This window comes from Carcharodon carcharias, chromosome 15, assembly GCF_017639515.1.
Source record: "Carcharodon carcharias isolate sCarCar2 chromosome 15, sCarCar2.pri, whole genome shotgun sequence".
Taxonomy (NCBI): domain Eukaryota; kingdom Metazoa; phylum Chordata; class Chondrichthyes; order Lamniformes; family Lamnidae; genus Carcharodon; species Carcharodon carcharias.
The window spans coordinates 59,412,360-59,424,920 of NC_054481.1; the positions used below are offsets into that span (position 1 = coordinate 59,412,360).

The 12,561-nt window shown below is 39.4% G+C and overlaps 1 protein-coding gene across 4 annotated transcripts in view; it reads right to left on the reverse strand.

Annotated features, from left to right (window-relative positions):
* Window positions 1-12,561, reverse strand: part of LOC121288094 (probable helicase with zinc finger domain) — a 471,833-nt gene that overhangs the window by 408,764 nt on the left and 50,508 nt on the right. For all 4 annotated transcript variants that reach the window (XM_041206411.1, XM_041206410.1, XM_041206412.1 and 1 more), the window contains 3 exons: window positions 3,339-3,446; window positions 1,985-2,282; window positions 437-704 (listed from right to left, as the gene is read on the reverse strand). In XM_041206411.1, coding sequence (XP_041062345.1) covers window positions 437-704; window positions 1,985-2,282; window positions 3,339-3,446 — 674 coding nt within the window. The remainder of the gene's footprint in view (window positions 1-436; window positions 705-1,984; window positions 2,283-3,338; window positions 3,447-12,561) is intronic.

Consider the following 12,561-nt stretch of genomic DNA (forward strand, 5'->3'; position numbering starts at 1 on the left):
GAACCAATCAGTTAAAACGGTTCTGGATCTGCACGCATCAGCGTGGTCAGTGATCAAGTCACTACAATTAATATTAACATCCTGGGCCAAGGAGATGAAGAAAAAGCAGCCAACATTGCCATCCAGTAACATCTAATACCAATGTTCTAGTATGGGTAGCTCTGCATGGTCAAATAGCATACCAACACAGAGGCTCACACCAGGGTTGTCCGTATGAGGTTGAGGCACTATGTCAATGCAGAGAAAATGAGAAGACAACAAAATAGAATGTTGGGAGGAGGGAAACTAAAGGATGTCATCTTTCTGAGGTAACCTCGAGCCATCCTACATTGAGGGATTAGATTGTAGATGACAGGTAAATTGGCACATTCTCAAAGTTTCAGCAGTAGCCAAGCCTCCAGCTTTCCCAGAAAATTCAAATGTGAAAAGACCTTACTTGCTTATATCTTTATTTTGTGCATTTTCTTCAATGTAGAGAAGATCATGGAAGCGAGAATGATAGTTGTGTCTGTTCAAGGCTTTGTCCAGAACTGACCGGGTGAACAATTGGTCAGCAGCAGCAGGAATTTGATAGGTCACCAACAGTGTCAAATCAAGATCAGATTGCTCTTGAGGTCGAAAATCAACGACTTGCTTACATGTTGAATCCCAGCGTTGTGATGTCGTTAGGGATTGCTGCTGATGCTGTAGCAATGCATCTGTACCTGTTAAAAAAAGGGTATCTAAGTAAATCAAATAGTTTCACTTCTTAACCCTCTTTCCAGCTAAGGAACAACATTCAATGCCATTTTTTTCTTTCCTGGGATGAGAGAATCGCTAGCAAGGCCAGCATTTGTTGCCCATTCCCAATTACCCTTGAACTGAATGGCTTGCTAGGCCATTTCAGAAGGAAGTTAAGAGTCACCCATATTGCTGTGGGTCTGGAGTCACATGTAGGTCAGGCTGGGTAAGGACAGCAGATTTCTTTCCTTAAAAGGGAATTAGTGAACCAGGTGGGTTTTATGACAATAAACGATAGTTGTCATGGTCACCATTACTAAGACTAAGCTTTATATTCCAGGCTTATAAATTGAGTTTAATTTCCACCAGCTGCCATGGTTTCATTTGAACCTATGTCCCCAGAGCATTAGCCTGGGCCTCTGAATTACTAATCCAGTGACATTACCATTACGCCGCCATCGCCCTCTTCACAATACAAATATTTCTCCCACATTCAAAAGCTATGAAATCATCTTCTGCAGTTTCTCATGATTGAGATCAAACCAGGAAAAGACCCAAGAAAGAAAGAAAGAAAGAATGAGGCAGTCATTCAATCCATCTTGCTCCATCAGCCATTGGTGACACCCCCTTTAGCTATCTTCGCCCAATTTGACATTCCTCCCTCTAAACATCCTCCACTTATTTCACCATCGTATAAACTTTTTCCAATACCTCTCCCTTCAACGAAGCTTTCAGTCAACTTCCCTAAATCTTGCACCATGGGTCAATGTCCGTTTCTCATCTGGCTTTTCTAAAAAGCCAGCATATGTTCTGCAGTAGAGGGAATATATTAATGCAATTGTTGCATTGGAACAGTCCTGGAACTAATGCACTATGTAATGCATTACATTAGACATAAGCCAACATCAAAGATTCCATGGCACAGCATGTTAAAGCTCACACTGCAATACTGGACTACTCCATTTCTATTCTAAACCTGGGGTGCCACTTCAATACTTGATTTTACAGATCTTCTAAGACATAATTTTATGGTGTTGAAATCAAGACGGACTTACTCAAACTGATTTTTTCCCAGAACTACAGGATTGTGGAGGTCTTAACCTCTTTGTTTTCTCTTCCATTTACAACCAGCAGGCTTTTGAAGAACAAACTTTGCATCACTGCTTACCAATTTATCTTGTTCAATCTTGATTGTGTCCTACATTAAGAGCCATGGCCTTCACCTTAGTTTAACAAATACAAACTGTGAAAAGCAACTAAATACCTTTATCTGATAGGGCAGACACAGTAACCGTCTGCATCAGCACTGGCTCTGACCCAAAATCAAAAAATATGGTTTGCTGAAAATTTCCAAAGACTTCTGAAGAAAATTTGACTGCAATTTGGTAAACATGCTCCTCAATCCTGTTCTGGCCACTTGAGCTTCGACTCCATTCTTGACATTTGGACAATATGGAATATGGATGAAGACTGTCAGAGTCACCAGCAGCAATAGAAGCAATGTGGAAGCATGATGTGTAGGCATTAGTCAGAAATGCAACATGGTGGAGTAACTGTGGAGGCTGTTGGAAAATGAAAAAAGGACTTTACAATAACTTTGCACAGAATAAGAAGTGATCATATCCTCTATAGAAACCCTCAACATCAAAGCTTTCTTGAAAAACAGGTACAAAATATTCCAAATTCTTTTGTCTAGTTCTAGCGTTTTAAGCATTCAGTACAGATGGTATGGAAAACGGCTGATGAACCTGATAAATCTGTTTGTAACATAGTGAAAAATTACATGCCTGCATACACTAGCATACAAAAATTTACTTCCTGTTGCCAATTATTTTCAACATAAACTCTTGGGTCCATCTTTATAATGGAAACTGCCTTTGTAAAATTTAATTATATCTTCCCATTAGTGGTGGCACTGTTGGGCTTCATTTTTGCATCTCCCAACTGTGCACTGCAGAGACCTTCAACACCGCAACCAATTTTACTTTTTCGCTTTGTGTAATGTTTGCTATTCAACTATAAATCATATAAAATGTAAATATAAAATATAAAAAGACAGAAAACAGGATATCGAAATGGGATCCACATTCTTTTCATATCTCATTCCAATAGCCAATCTAGACAGTAAGTTCAGGTTGTTCCTGTTGATCCAGCCTAATCCTGTTCTCACTTGATGTCTACCCATGCACTTTCAGCAGGTTGCTGTTGCCTGTGGAGCTGTAGGTTATCAAGGAATAAGTTCTTTCAAGAACTAAGGAGAGAAAATTGTGCAGGAGATAGGTCAGGACGAGTGGTGCTTAACTGTCGATATGAAGTTATAGTAGTCATAGTTCTCCGTGGTAGAACAAGGAGCAATGATGAACTCAGATCCTGTACTGTTCATGGGAACAGTTCATTTTCTGAAATCTGAAGACTGACTAAAAGCAGAAATATTGATTTTTTTTGTCTCCCAAGTTCAGGGATGAAAAAGGCCTACAGTAGCCCTCATCTGCTAGAAATGACCAAAATCTTTCATTTATAAATTAACTCTTATCCATATGCCTGGATTTTTATCAAGTATGTAGCAACATTGCAAGTATGCAAGTGAGCTAAAAATGACCAGTTTTTTTGGAACTTACATCACAAGTAAAAACAAATGTCCACAAAAAGTCACATTTTCTGCCATCAGAGACCTGATTCAGCTCCTGATTGCATTCCACTCTCACACCTTCAATAGCCCCACTCACCTAGTGAAGAAAATCACATTTAAATAAACAAACAACAATAGTGAATAATTAGTTACCATACAAAAAAGGTAAATTTAGCCTTGAATTGATTTTGGAATGCAAAGAGGCCACAATTCACATCCATCTACATCTAGGTTTTTAAAGTGCAGTTGCCGGAACCTAGGCAAGCCCTCCAGGAAATCCAGATTTCTGTCCACCACTCATAGCATTTATTTGTTGAGTAGCACATGATTGTTGTTGATGTATTTTTAAAAAGTTTTCTACAATAATAGCAATGTTTTTCTTCAATTAACTGAAATGGTCTTTTAGGACTTGGTGTACCAGAGTTGTAGCAACGTTTTCAAGGGATTTCCGCACACAATGTGTTTAAAACGTACTGCGTGGCAACACCAATAGATTACAGTACTGTACACATTGGGTAAAGGAAATAATTCCTTAACGTCTGATGCTGTACAAATTATGTATATTTTAGTATCTGATCTGTGTATGTACAGTACCAATTAGGTACCTTGAATGCTCACCAAAGCAGAGAAAAGGATATGTGAAAGAAAGGGCGGTGGAAATATTAGAAACACAGAAATGAAAATCCTGGGTTGCTGATTTAGAGAGAGAAACAATTTCTTTTGAAAAAACATTAAACTAATAAGCTGATTCTAAAACAAATTGCTAAACCTTGAATATTCATCATCCATGTTTCTATTTTTCCCCTTGATCTTCCTCTCACTTTATTTTAAGGCCTATTAAATTTATCTGCTCTTTTTCATTTTTGTTAAATCACTTAGATCCTGGATACCTTCATTTGGTGGCAATTGGCAATCATGGTATATAGAAACAGTTCTTTGTAGTTCAGTTAAAATCCATCATAGCATCACTCAGTGGGAAGAATCTGGACTAGACATTCTTCCCACTGATTACGAAGAGAAACATCAAATCCAAACTTTAGAGCAATGAATTTTGTTTAATCAGCTACTGCTTATTCATTCTCATTGCACAGAATTGCAACGAGCCAAAATAGCTCAACATTCACAAGATAATTGCAGTTGAAGAAGGCCATTCATCTTTGAATTCATCTATCTAGAGCAGGCTTGTCCAACCTTTTCATGCGAGGGGCCACATTTCAATTTTTTTCTCACTCAAGGGGCCAATGAGCAAATGTCGAAAAAATAAGATGTTCTGATGATGCCACTTTCAAAAACAGTTCCTCTGACATGTCCTCCTTCTTCCTTAACTGAGGTTTTCCATCCATGGTGGTTGACAGGGCTCTCAAACATGTCCAGCCCATCTCCCGCGTATCTGTCCTCACATCTTCCTCTCCCTCCCAGAACCATGATAGGGTCCCCCTTGTCCTTACTTATCAGCCCACCAGCCTCCGCATTCAAAGGATCATCCTCCGCCATTTCTGCCAACTCCAGCTTGATGCCACCACCAAACACATCTTCCCTTCACTCCCTCTGGCAGCATTCTGCAGGGATCGTTCCCTCTGGGACATCCTGGTCCACTCCTCCATCACCCCCCACACAGCACCTTCCCATGCAATCGCAGAAGGTGCAACACCTGCCCCTTTACTTCCCCTCTCCTCACCGTCCAAGGGCCCAAACACTCCTTTCAAGTGAAGCAGCATTTCATTTGCACTTCCCTCAATTTAGTCTACTGCATTCATTGCTCCCAATGCGGTTTCCTCTACATTGGAGAGACCAAACACAGACTGGGTGACTGCTTTGCGGAACACCTTCGGTCTGTCCGCAAGCATGACCCAGACCTCCCTGTCGCTTGCCATTTCAACAGTCCATCCCGCTCTCATGCCCAAATGTCCGTCCTTGGCCTGCTGCAATATTCCAGTGAAGCTCAATGCAAACTGGGAGAACAGCACCTCATCTTCCGACTAGGCACTTTACAGCCTTCCAGACTGAATATTGAGTTCAACAACTTTAGATCATGAACTCTCCCCCCCACCCCCACCCCCTTTCCGATCCCCCTTTTTTCCAATAATTTATATAGATTTTTCTTTTCCCACCTATTTCCATTATTTTTAAATGTATTTCCATCCATTGTTTTATCTCTGCCTTTTAGCCTATTTCGATCCCTTCCCCACACCCCACCCCCACTAGGGTTATCTTTACCTTGCTCGTCCTGCCCTCAATGTCACCTATTAGCATTTTCTTAACTAATATCACCACCATCAACACCTCTTTGTCCTTTTGTCTATGACATCTTTTGGCAATCTCCACCTATCACTGGCCCTCTATCAAGCTCTACCTGTCCCACCCACCCTTAAACCAGCTTATATTTCACCTCTCTTCTATTTTTCCTTAGCTCTGTTGAAGAGTCATTCGGACTAGAAATGTTAACTGTATTCCTCTCTGCAGATGCTGTCAGACCTGCTGAGTTTTTCCAGGTATTTTTATTTTTGTTTTGGATTTCCAGCATCCGCAGTTTTTTGCCTTTATCGAAAAGATAAAGTTTGGCGCAACATTACACATGAATCTCAATATAATGTTGATGTACGAAGAAAGGAAACAACTTGCTGAGCAAAAGTAAAGCAATGTCAAAGCAATAAATTAATAATTTAAAATAATGAGTGATTAATAAAGATGACCATTAGAGAGGGTTAAATTGTGTTTTTCCAGCTCACGCGCAGTCTCAGGGTACTTATTCCCTCACCCTCACCCACCCCCACTCTGTGAGTTAGTGTGAGCGTGTTTGTGTGTGGGGATGAAGGTAAGAGCGAACCCTAAGTTTGGGACTGAGCCAGACACTCTTCAGCAGCCAGTTTCCCCTCCCCCCACACCCACCAGCAGCCAGTTTACCCTCCCCACCCACCCACCCGCAGCCAGTCCTTTCCCCCACACACACCAGCAACCAGTTTCCTCCCTACCCATCCGCAGCCAGTCCCTTCCCTCCCCCCCCAGCCTGCCTGCAGCTAGTTTTCCCTCTCCCCTTCTAGCAACCACAAACGCAGGAGAGAAATGGCCTGTGATTGGAGGAGCAGTTCTTTCAAGAGTCTTCGAATTCTCTTACGTTTTGAACACAGTCGGATAAAGAGGCCTGGCGGACTGGATAATGAAGCCTGGCGGGCCCGATAGAGGCATGTACATGTTGCACAAGCCTGATCTAGAGAAATCCTAACCTGCCCTTTGTAGCATCAAATTGTTTCTTAAATCTCCCCACTGTCTACTGACTCCATGAATTATTGTCTGTGTCTACCAAATCTCTTCCCTAATGTTGCTCCTGTCTAGTTCAATTATGTTATAGAACTTATGACAAATATTCTTCTTTTGACCTTTGCATTGCAGTGAGGTGCAGTAATCAAAGGCCCAGGTTTATGTTCAGATCATTTTCAGAACTTTACCAGATAGTTTGTGCTCATCAAATCACGATTATGAATATGGAACAGTTGTGGGACTTAAACAAACCCAGAAGATTCTGCCAATAGTTTTAGGGTTCATGTCAAGAAGGTATTATAGTGTCTATAATGTTATTGGAAATTATTTTAAAATAGAGTTCTAGTGGAGTCTGTGTCTGTGTGTATGTCTTAATTGGATTGAAGCCAGCTGGTCTAGAGGCTTTGATGTATAGAAGAGAAGTAGGTTTGAAATGTTAATTAGGTAAACATAGGGGAAGTTACAAGGTGCAATGTAAAGGGGGGGATTTGCAATTTTAAATAAACCATTCAAAAGAATGGGTGAAGTATTACACCACGCCAGAAGCCAAACAATGTGTTTACTTTTTACAAAGCTGACAAAGAAAATTGGTGTTATGAAAGGGCTTCATTGTTAGAAGAGGTAAAGTTCAACAAACCTAGTGATACAATGAGAATTTGCATTCAAAGAGGAAAATATGTATAAAGGAACAGAAGGCTGTTGGTAAAAGGGAGAGATTCTAAAGTCTAAAGCCTCCAGCCTGTACGGCTCAAGCTGCTGTTTGCAAGGACCCAGAGCTGAAAGAAACTCATTTTGAATTCAACTGTCCAGAGTGTGCTTTTCCAGGGGTCTGTTTAAATCTGTGTGTTATTGTTGCCTTAGCTGAGGTGCAACTGGGAATCAGATTAATTAGGGAATTTTTAGAAGTTATTATCGTAGTAGTTTGTAGACATCTGTATGTGCTTATAATCTTTCAATTGATAAATGTTTAATTTAGTTTTATAAAAACCTCTGAAGTCTCGGTGGTCCTATTATAACTGAGTTCAAAGCCTGCATCTCGAACATACAATTTGCAAAAATTGGACATGACAGTTGTTGCAAGTTTCCCTCTGGGATTTGAACAACTCATCCTTCACAATTGGCTGTGTCATAATAATTAGGGGCTCTTTGTGGGATATATATTTAATTCCTTGATTGGTTTGAAATTGGTGAATCTTAAGGTTACAAGTATGAGAAGCACTATGAATTCAGGAGTTGAGTGTGAGATATTTTTGAAGTGGTGAGACTGCAAAAATGGCTGTAATCATGGCTAAATCTTTTTTGGAAGTAGAAGTTATAACTCTGATTGGGTTACAGAAAGTGTCCAAGAATGAGTTAACAGAATTGGCAGATAAATTACAATTGGGGTTACCTGTAGGGGCAAAGAAAGCAGACATGGTTGAAATGATAGCACTGCACTTAAAGTTGGAAGCGATACCTGGCACTAGTGAGTCACAGCTGGAAGTAATGAAGCTTCGGTTAGAAATGAAGAAGCTTGACTTGAACAAGCAATGGAAAAAACTTGAGCCAGAGGCAGCAGAAAACGAAAGGGCATTTCAAATGGAGCAAGCAAAAAGACAGGAGAAAGATAGGAAGCTGGGAGTGAAATTCCAGGCAAGAGAGAGGGATAAAGAAAGAGGCAAGGGAAAGAGAGAGAAGGAAAGAGAAAGGGGATACCAGCTTAAAAGGCTGGAAGTTAAAAAAAGGGACATCAGATTCTGAGGAAAGTTCCAATGATAATAAAAAACCTTTCACCTAAAACCCAGTGGGGAGATGTTTAAATTTATACAAGCTCTTCCAAAGTTTGAGTGAAAAGATCTTGAAACATTCTTTATTTCATTTGAGAAGATAGCTAAACAGATTAAATGGCCTCACGAAAACTGGACGTTGTTGCTGCAATCCAGGTTGGTGGGTAGAGCACATGAAGTATATGCTTGGCTGTCAGAAGAAATGTTGGTGAATTATGATGTGGTAAAACAAGGCTATTTTGAATGCCTAAGAATTGGTTCCTGAGGCATACATACAGAAATTTAGGAACATGAGAAAATAGCCTGGGCAAACTTATTTTGAATTTGAAAGAGTAAAACAAAGTAATTTTGGCAGGTGATAAAGGCATTAAAAATAGGAACAATATATGCAGTTTTAGAGAAGTAATTTTTTGGAAGAATTTCAAGATTCAATTCCTTCAATAGTGAGAAGTCATGTGGAGGAACAGAGGGTTCAAATGGTGAGACAAGCAGCAGAGAAGGCTGATGATTAAAAGCTAGTTCATAGAGCTAAACCTTTTATTGTCACCCTTTCAAATCCAAGAAGGATAGCAAGTGGGAAGGTGAAAGGAAGGCGGGTACTCAGGGAAGAGAAGAAGTAGGTGGAAATTCCCAGGAAGTTTTTTCTCAGAATAAAAAGGAAGATGCTGAGAGTAGAAGAAACATTCGAAAATTGAGGTGTTTTCATTGTAATAAAGTTGGACACACAAAGTCAGTGTGCTGGAAATTGCAGGGAAAACCTGTTGGAATTATAGGTTTGCAGACAAGTTCTGGAAGTAAGAGTACTGTGGGCTCTGAGGTTCAGGCATGGGAAAAAATCAGTGTTTTGTGTGTAGGTAAAACAGGAAGAATCAGTGATAGGTAAAGAAGTGGGAATGTGTTCACAATTTACCCAAAAGAATTTGGAGGAGCAGGTTGCAGAAATCTTTAGAGATTTTGTATGTGAAGGGAAAGTCTTTCCATGTGAACAGGGTATAGGTAAAGATGTTAAAATTTTAAGAGACACAGGGGCTAGTCAATCCTTAATGTTGTGGGACAGTGACAGTTATTCAGAGGGAACATAACAGGAGCTGGTGATAATAAGTGGAGTTCATGGAAATGCTAAACCTATTCCCTTGTGGAAGATAAATTTAAAGCATAAATGGAACACAGATGAGGTGACAGTTGAAATAGTGGAAAAATTGTCCATTGCAGGTGTTCAATTTATTTTGGGTAATGATATAGCTGGGTCACAGATTTGGGTGATGCCTATGGTAGTTGAGCAGCCAGTAGAAGTTTTTTTTCAACAAGAAGTGTTGCAAAAGGAGCGTCCTGGATTGTTTCCAGTTGTGTGATAATGAGGTTAATAGGTTGAAACAAGAAAAACAAGGACAGGCAGGCAGTTCAAAGGCAGAAAGAAGGTATTGAAATACAATTAGCAGGCACTGTGTTTGATAACGTTGTTCAGAAAGACACAGCAGAGGAAAAGGCAGTTGAGGTGTTTAGCTCAAGGCAGTTAATTGAGTTGCAACAAAAGGATTTGCAATTCAAACAGTTATATCAGACAACTTACACGGAAACAGAGGCAAAATGTATTCCAGAATGTGATTACCTTAAGCGTGACATTTTAATGAGAAAGTGGTGGCCGGATCTTGACTCAGCAAACGAAAATTGGAGGGAGGTACATCAGATTGTTATCCCATTTGGGTATAGAAATGAGATTCTGAGGATAGCTCATGAAATTCCAATGGGGAGACATTTAGGAATTAGGAAAACACAAACTAAAATAGAGAAATATTTTTATTGGCCTGGTTTGCATCGGGATGTAGTCAAATTCTGTAGAACATGTCAAACACATGTCAGGTGATGGGGAAACCACAAATAGTGATTAATCTGGCACCTTTAATCCTATTCCAGCATTTGAAGAACCTTTTACTAGGGTCATGATTGATTGTGTAGGACCCCTCCCTAAGACTAAAAGCAGAAATCAGTATTTACTGACAATAATGAATGTGTCTATCAGGTTTCCTGAAGCAATACCTTTGAGAAACATTACAACAAAGAAGATTGTGGGAGAGTTAGCTAAATTTTTTACAAGATATGGTTTACCTAAAGAAATATAATCAGTTCAGGGGTCAAATTTCTTGTCACAGCTCTTTAAGGAAATAATGAACAGTTTGGGAATAAAACAGTTTAAGTCAACAGCTCATCATTCTGAGTCACAAGGGGCTTTGGAAAGATGGCTTCAAACTTTAAAAACTATGATAAGAGCGTACTGTCAGGTTTAGCCACAGGAGGGATAGGGGAATTCCATTCTTGTAATTTGCTATCAGAGACACTCCTAATGCATCGACTGATTTTAGCCCTTTTGAACTAGTTTATAGTCATGAGGTGAGGGGACCACTGAAATTGACTCATGAGAAATTGATAGGTCAAAATTCAGAAACCACTCTCCTGGATTACATATTGAACCTGAGAGAGAGATTAGACAGAGCGTGTAAACTGGCTAGGGAACATTTAAAGATATCACAGCAAGTGATGAAAGTGAAAGCAGACAGGAAGGCTACAGCTCAAAATTTTGTTGGTGGAGAGAGAGTGCTACTTCTGTTACCAGTACTGGGTGACTCATTAAAGGCAAGGTTTAATGGGCCTTACACGAATGAAAAAAAAAATGAAAGAAAAAAAAAATTGAAGTAAATTATTTCATAAATACTCCAGATGGGAGAAAGAAGCAGAGGGTGTGTCATGTAAATATGCTTAAAAAGTACTTTGACAGGGAAGAGAGAGAAAAGGAGTTGTTAGTGATGGTAGATAATGAGAAAGAAGTAGAAATGGAGGATTCTGAAATTGATTTTCCTCTTAGCAAACTGGGTAATGAGGGGGTACTTGAAATCTTAAATGTAATATTGAGTTACCTTCCAGACAAGTGTCAAAGCGATTTGGAAAAACTATTGCAGTCACACAAAGCTATTCATGGAAATAAGTTGGGAGGACAGATTTAGCTATACATGATGTCTCTTTAGAAGCTTCATTTTCGATAAGGCAACATCCTAAGGCAAGGTTATCACAATTACAGAAAGAAATTGATATCATTTTGAAACATGAAGTCATTGAGTCTAGTTGCAGTAACTAGAATTCGCCTATTGTACTGGTATCGAAACTGGATGGAACACAATGTGTGTGTGGACTATCGGAAGGCGAATGTGGTGACAAAGTAGATTCATATTCTATACCATGATTGGGGGATTGTATTGAGAAAGTGAGACAATCAAAATTTATCCAAAAATTGACTTGCTAAAAGAATATTGGTAAGTACCATTATTGGAGAGAGAAAAGGAGATATTGGCTTTTGTGACACCAAATGGACTATATCGGTTTAAAGTCATGTCATTTGGTATGAAGAATATGCCTGCGACATTTCAAAGACTAACAAAGTATTTGTAGGTCTAAGCAATTGTGCTGTTTAATAGATGACTTAATAGTTTTCAGTCAGATGTGGGAAGAGCATTACAACATCTGGGAGAATTATTTACTCGATTACAAGAAGCTAATTTGATGATGAACTTGGCTAAAAGTGAATTTGCAAAAGCGTAAGTTACGTATCTAGGCCATGCCATTGGACATGGTAAGGTGGCTCCGAGAGATGTGAAAGTCAAAGCTATCGTGGATTACACAGTGCCTACAAAATGAGAAGCTTTGAGATTTCTGGGCATGAATAGGTTTTGTAAGAAATTTGTAGCAAATTTTAGCAGAGTAGTTGCTCCACTGACAGAACTATTAAAAAAGAACAATAAGTTTCAATGGACGCAGAAATATCAGAAGGTATTTGACAGTTGAAAACTGTATTAACTACGACACCAGTTTTGGCAGTAGCAATTACGCTAAGCAATTTAAGTTGGCTGTTAACGCAAGCGATATATGTAATGGGGGCATACAAGATGACAACACAGTAATTGAAAAACCGATATGGCATTCTTCATGGAAGTTGAATGCACAACCGAGAAGATATTCAATGATCAAAAAGGAGGCGTTGGTGTTAGCATTGCAGCATTTTGAAATTTATGTGGCAAAGAATTCATCAGACACAATTGCTTATACAGACCATAACCTTTTCAAGTTTCTGCACAAATTTCCAGACAGAAATACAAGGCTATTCAGACAGAGGTTATTACTGCAACCATATATATATAT